Source organism: Cyphomyrmex costatus, unplaced genomic scaffold, assembly GCF_001594065.2.
Source record: "Cyphomyrmex costatus isolate MS0001 unplaced genomic scaffold, Ccosl1.0 scaffold1053, whole genome shotgun sequence".
NCBI classification, from domain to species: domain Eukaryota; kingdom Metazoa; phylum Arthropoda; class Insecta; order Hymenoptera; family Formicidae; genus Cyphomyrmex; species Cyphomyrmex costatus.
The window spans coordinates 791,041-797,906 of NW_017275012.1; the positions used below are offsets into that span (position 1 = coordinate 791,041).

At 27.5% G+C, this 6,866-nt stretch overlaps 2 protein-coding genes across 2 annotated transcripts in view; one reads left to right on the forward strand and one right to left on the reverse strand.

Moving 5' to 3' along the window:
* The first annotated feature begins 1,178 nt into the window (after nt 1–1,178).
* LOC108774558 (STAM-binding protein-like A) lies at nt 1,179–4,101 on the forward strand. Its single transcript, XM_018540700.1, has 8 exons — nt 1,179–1,474; nt 1,835–1,933; nt 2,092–2,313; nt 2,413–2,589; nt 2,806–3,112; nt 3,240–3,352; nt 3,682–3,784; nt 3,978–4,101. Exons 1-8 carry the CDS (start codon nt 1,356–1,358, stop codon nt 4,038–4,040), a joined length of 1,203 nt encoding a protein of 400 aa, XP_018396202.1. The 5' UTR covers nt 1,179–1,355; the 3' UTR covers nt 4,041–4,101.
* A 1,564-nt stretch (nt 4,102–5,665) lies between these two features.
* Cisd2 (CDGSH iron sulfur domain 2) overlaps nt 5,666–6,866 on the reverse strand; it is a 2,351-nt gene continuing 1,150 nt past the window's right edge. The window contains exons 3-4 of the mRNA XM_018540709.1: nt 6,674–6,790; nt 5,666–5,962 (exon numbers count right to left, since the gene is read on the reverse strand). Of these exons, the coding sequence (XP_018396211.1) occupies nt 5,876–5,962; nt 6,674–6,790 (204 nt within the window). The 3' untranslated portion in view covers nt 5,666–5,875. The remainder of the gene's footprint in view (nt 5,963–6,673; nt 6,791–6,866) is intronic.

Here is a 6,866-nt window from a genome sequence, read left to right on the forward strand (position 1 = left end):
CAAGGTTGTACCGCCGATGCTTGATGCCTCTCCCAGACCACCTCCTACTCTCAGAATTGGATTGTCATCTTTTTGCACAGGACACTCGCGAAAAACACTCGCGGATAATATACTATTATATAATCGTAGACTAATTATTAATAGAGTCTTTTTTTCGCGTGATACTGCGGCACTCCACGTTATAAAATCCATGATAAGAATGGGAGTCGTAAAAAGTCTATTAGTCCGATAATTTTAACGGTATTCCCGATACAAACGCGCGACGCGACGAACCGGCTGCGGTTCGTTCATTTTCATTTAAATCGGCGACGAGGGTACGTTATGCTTCCCCGTTATCGAATTTTTACACAAAGTGAACAATTTTGCTTAAGTATATCTAAAAATTTAATCAGATATACAATTTAGATAGATCTAAAAATTTATAGACACTTAAAAAGTCTTTTTTTTCGTATATATATTCTCGAAGTACCGAGCCCTCCATACCTTGTCAAGGTCTTACCCGTAGGAAAGAAGATATCTAAACTATATAATACACAATTACTGGTCCATTTTTTTAAATAAATATTAAGCATAGTGCGTTACCATTGCAAAACAAAAAACGAAAAATTCATTTCTGGGATCTGAGAACGCAACTCATCGTAACTCTAGTTTACTTGAGACTACAATCTATAGTGATGAAAGTTGTAGGTAAGCTACCCGATACAGGTTTCCTTTTTTCAAAGCTGTGTTCTATGGCACTCGCGAAAACAGTTAACCGTAATTACGATCGCGTATGCAATAAAAATATGATGATTGTATACCTTGAAACATTTAAAACCTTCAAAAAAATGAAAAAATACGTTACAGTTTAAAATCTGTTCTTAAATTTGACGCACGGTGGCGCTTAAGGTATTAAGGTCGATATTTCATGTTATACGATAAAGTTTTTCAAGCTTATTGATTGGCTACAAGATAGAGAGATCGGAGAATCTCTATGTTCTACAGCCAATCAACGAGCTGGAAAAGCTTGCAGTTCCGAAGGCACTGGATAAGAAAGAAAGAGAGAGAGAGAGAGAGAGAGAATCTACGCAGGTCGGCAAGAGACTAGAGGGCGCTAGTATTGCTAGTGCATTCGATATATAGTACGTACGTGCATACTTATTGAATTTGCTATTAAATGTTGTCGAGGGGCACGAATTGGAATTTGTCAAGTGTGGCTTGGGTCTCAATTAGAAGTTAAATAATATTTTTTAATATTTTTTGTCATGTTGAACGTTAAAATGATGCCGAGAAGGAGATCTATAACATTGGAAAATTGAGAGAAGATTTTTCAGCCGTTTATTAATATTGGAAGTTTAACTGGACTAACCTATAAAATGGACAAAACTAATCAGCCTTGGAAAGAAATGGGTATTACAGATCCTAAGGAACGGATTAAAGCTCTTACAGAGCATGCCTCGAGAGTAGTAATTGATCCAAATATTGCGCCTAAAAGGTAAAAGATATATTTATTATATGTAATTTATTGTATTGAAATATTACTAGAAAAAAAGATATTACTTCAAAACTTTTTTTAATTTGTAAAAATAAAGAAAAAGAATATTATGAACAAAGAATTGGAATTCAAATATCTAATTGTAAAAGATTTAAAATTAAAATCATCTTTTCTTTATGTTTATTATATAAATATATATAATTGTGTCACTGCATACATTTACATATTAAGAACACATTTGTGTCTATTTATGCCCTTCTATAAATATTACAAATATCAATAGAAATGTTATAATAATAATTGTCAATAATTAGTTTCAAAAGTTATTTAATTTTTTTTATAAAATATCTTTAATTTTAGATATTATCGTACAGGAGTAGAAATGGTCAGATTAGCAGACATGAACATGCAAGATGGCAGTTACGAAAATGCTTTTACACTATATATGAAATTTATAACGTAGGTAATAATTAATAATAACTTGTCATATGATATATAATATAATAAATATATTTTAAAGGTTACTAAATCCATGAATTTAATATAATAAAAAAAAACTTATTAGCTATTACTAATTATTAAAATATGATATATTTTCATATTTCTTATTGCAATAGACTTTTTGTGGATAAAATAAGGGGCCATCCGCAATATAATAGTGTATCAGCTAAGGAGAAAGCAATGAATAAAGATGCTCTAAGAATAGTCATTCCTAAAGCTGAAAAACTGAAAAAACAGTTATTAGAGCAATATCAAGCAGAGTTCGATAAGTATTTAGAAGATTTAAAAGAAAGAGAAAGGATTGAAAGAGAACGTTTGAGGCAAGAAGAACTTCAAAGGTAAAATATTTAATTATCTTATATATTTGTTACAGTAAAAGTATGAAATTAGTAATTTTTATTACGAAATTGGTTTTATAATATTATACATTTGTTTAGACAAAAGGAAGAGGAAAATAGGAGGAATAAAATGGCTGCACTGGCTGCTGTCAAAGCAGCTAAAACTGCTATTACTGTAAACATACCAATGGAGACAAAACATTTACCTTCCATTGCATCAAAAACTGTGATAAATCATACGAATGATGATAAAGCATTCAAAACCTCCAAAGATATGTAAGTCTTGTTATTTATATGTACAATAAAATTAAGTTTTATTGTAATAATAATATATATCATAAGATTTAATATTAAACAATTATTATTTTTATATAATTTAATATAATAAAATGCCAAAATAAATATATCTTCCTGTATTTAAAATATCTAATATATAAATATATACTAATACACAGTATACACAACATTTATTGTGATATTCAATGTTTTTAGAAAAACACCGGCAGTGGATCGTTCTACAAAACCTTCCTTACTGACGAGCAACGGATTATCCTTACGCGACATTATTTTACCGACCAAATTAATGCACAACTTTCTGACTCTTGCTTTCAGCAATACGACAAGCAATAAAGAAACATGTGGCATTCTGGCTGGGCGATTGGAACGAAATAAATTAATAGTAACACATCTATTGATACCGGAACAAACCGGAACTCCAGATTCTTGTAGTACACATAACGAAGAAGATATTTTCGATTATCAGGATCAGCATAATCTTATTACTCTCGGTTGGATTCATGTAAGATTTATTTTGTGTGTTTATTTATAATTTTATTTTATTGAAAAATTGCTAAAAGATTTATCTGTTTATTTTTAATTTAATTGTCTTAAACATATATAATTGTATTACATATTATATATTATAGACACATCCCACACAGACTGCATTTTTATCAAGTGTAGATCTTCACACACACTGTGCTTATCAGTTGATGATGGCAGAAGCTATAGCGATAGTTTGCGCACCGAAATATGATGAGTATGTATAAAAAAATATATTTTATGTATACTTTGTACCATACTAAATCCTTCAAACAGTTGTAATCATTAAATATTCAGCAACTGAATTATAAACTAATATGCTTCTTAATATATGTACTTCTTCTTTAAATTCTTTATATGTACATTTTACGATTGCTTGTTTTGTAATAATTTTTGATTTGTATAAATACTTATTAATTACTTCAATTATGAAGTTTATTTGCGTATGCGCTCTCCTACGTACAAATATTATAAGATACAAATAAGGATAAAATTTAATTATTTTGTATTTGCTATAATTTTTATATATGGAATTTTTTTTTATAGAACAGGGTTCTTTATCTTAACACCCGATTATGGTTTGGATTTTATCGCAAATTGCAGAGAAACAGGATTTCATCCACATCCTACTGAACCACCACTGTATACGGTAAATACATCATAGTTAATTTATTCAATAGTACTTTTAACAATGTGTTAATTAAAATTTTAATAATTAATTTTTAAAAAGTATAATATTGATATTATACAGTAGTAAAATAAATAGATAAATGTTATTAATATATTATCATTTTAACTTGTATCATGAATAAATACTCATTGTATTTTTTTTACTGTTTTAGAAAGCAAGACACTACAAATTGGATGTAATGGCACTTCAAGTCGTAGATTTACGAAGAAACTGATACATCTCAGATATGAGATAATTATATATTTTACTGAAAAATATTTTTAATTAAATTTCTCTTGGAAAATAGTAATTTATAATAAAAATCGTAAATCTCATTACGTGATTAGTACATAATTACACAATATTGAAAATCTATGACCAGTGAACAAATAATTTAATCATTGAAAATGCTATAAAACATATTAATACTTTAAAAAATGCGTTATATTTAATGTTTACAACATAAGGTTTATAATATATGATAGTAGCATACAGACAGAAGAGAAAAATTATTACAAATTATCATATCGGAAGAATTAGTACGAAATGGAATAATGAATTAATAATTATTAATTTTCGAATTACAAAATAAAATATTTGCATGTTTGATAATAGCAGTGATTGTAGAAATACAAATAATGTATTTGTATTTAATATTTTTTTAACGTTAATCAGAAACACTTTATTATACATAAATATATTTACAATTATCAAAAAAGCGAAATCAAATGTACATTCGTGTACATAATATAATATTTATGTTAATATTTTATCTTGTTACTTATGTGTACATCGTAGCAGTGTAAAATTTATATTTTATTTTGTTGTTTTTATAATATAATAGATTCTTTTAATTTCTACTTGAAATATATTTCTAAAAAAAAAGATATATTTATATTTTATAGATCTTTTATGCTTTCAATGAAGAGACGAAGTTTACTAATAAATGTATTATTTTCATAATTAATCAGAACTATAACTTTATTTTAAGTATTAAATCTTGTAGGACCGTGAGAAACACAACCAATAAGAAATTGTCTTTAACGATCGAGCTGAATCTTAGGTACTAATTATAATTCCGTGTGAATTTATATATTACATATATGGTACAGTCTTTCAAACTGCTCGCCGAACAATTTTTCGGTCTTGAAACGCCACTCTACAAAACTACCGCAATAGTATCACGAGTTAAATTATCTAACAATTTAACAATTTTGATACATACCATCTTGGATCTTAATAATGTTGAACGACATATTCAAATCTATAAATGAAAATGGTTTAAAAGACTACGTACGTAATATATGTATAAATTCACACGGAATTATAATTAGCACCTAAGATTCAGCTCGACCGTTAAAGGCAATTTCTTATTGGTTTTATTTTAAGTCTTTAACTATTTTAATTATTTTGATTTTTTTATGGTTTTTTATTAAACTTTTAATTTGAATTGTTAAAAGTACAGTTTTAATTTTTTGTTTAAATATTACGTTTAACAATTTTTTTATCGTGTAATTTCTTTTTTACAAGACATTGATTTCATTCAACACAAATTTCGTGTTAAAATAGACATCTCATTGTTTTGCATAAAAAAATACTACTTATATAAAGTTCGTCGTGCCTTTTTGAAAATAACAAGTGTTCATAAAAAAATATTACATTCTAACATTTTGTGTAAAGATATACTACAAGATGATCGAAACACATCACATCAAGTAGAATGCTTTGTATATATTAATGTTACAGAAACTTAATTGTAGATGGAATATATGTAAATTAGAATTATTTATTTATCTTAATTAATTAATTATTTATTTATTCATTAAATTATGCATAAAAATAAAAAAACCACTGAATATATATTACGGAAATAAATTTATTTATAAACCTTCCCTTAAAAATGAGGTGTCTTAAAAAATTAATTGGCAGACGTTTTGTAAAATTTATCTACAGAGGGGGATAAAGATTCATCTATTTAACCTTCCTCATATTTATCTACAACATGATGAGTAAATAGCTATCTTACAGTGATGGACAATTACCAACAGTAATTAGTCAGTGTGTTGGTAATTAGTCTTTTTTCGTAACGATGAGTGGACCCACATTGTCATCGCACTCTTTATTATGCCGTCCGTGAGTACCATCACAGTATGGCCACTATATATAAAAAATGATTAAGAATGAGACATATGTGTGCATTAAATGTAGGAGATCGTATTATGTATCAACGATATTAATTCTTATCGGACTGCAAGAATTCAAACCGATGAAAACAAGTCGCAGCGGTCTAAGCTGGATCAAGGGTGCTTTTATATATTGTGTGTATATATATATATATATATATATATATATACCTAATTGTATGTGAATTTAATTATATACTATATAAATTTTTGATTACGCGCCGAAATTTTTTCAGACTTGAAACTTTTTTCAACACGGAATGCCAGATCCGAGTTCGACTCCCGGCCGAGGTAATATTTTTCACAATGAAAAATTAATTATTTACAGATTTTAATAGGTCATTCAACATTATCAAGATCAATATAAGATGCATAAACAGCATCAAAAATCGTTAAATTATTAGTCAATTTAACTCTTGATATTGCAGCGGTAGTTTATTAGTGTTGCGTTTCAAGTGTGAAAAAATTTCGGCGCGCATTTTAAGAATCATATGTAGTATATAAACGAAATTATATAATAGAAGCATCCAAGATCCAGCTTGACCGTTACGGCATGTTCTCATTGGTATTTATTAGTTTAAACTTTCAGTTTAAATAAAGTCCAATAAGATTTGATATTGAAATATTAAGATATACATAATTTTTTTTATCTTAGAATTTTGATTTCTATCAGAAAAGAACTTACATTTTCAGATCTCCAACAGCGACAAAATACAGCTTTTTCAGAGATATCTTCAATATCAATGGTGTCCACTACTTTTGGAATATCTTTTTTTACTTTGAGGTTGACGCGACCATGTGGCTATAAAATAATTAACTCGCATTATTACATAAAAATAGATAAAAAAATTAATAAAATTATAAATATATATATATAT

Excerpts from the sequence above, each read along its gene's own strand:
- LOC108774558 (XM_018540700.1), top strand. The coding sequence starts at position 1,356 with ATGGACAAAACTAATCAGCCTTGGAAAGAAATGGGTATTACAGATCCT. Across the intron at positions 1,934-2,091 it reads CTATATATGAAATTTATAAC|ACTTTTTGTGGATAAAATAA; the intron begins GTAGGTAATAAT and ends TTATTGCAATAG. Across the intron at positions 3,353-3,681 it reads TGCGCACCGAAATATGATGA|AACAGGGTTCTTTATCTTAA; the intron begins GTATGTATAAAA and ends TTTTTTTTATAG.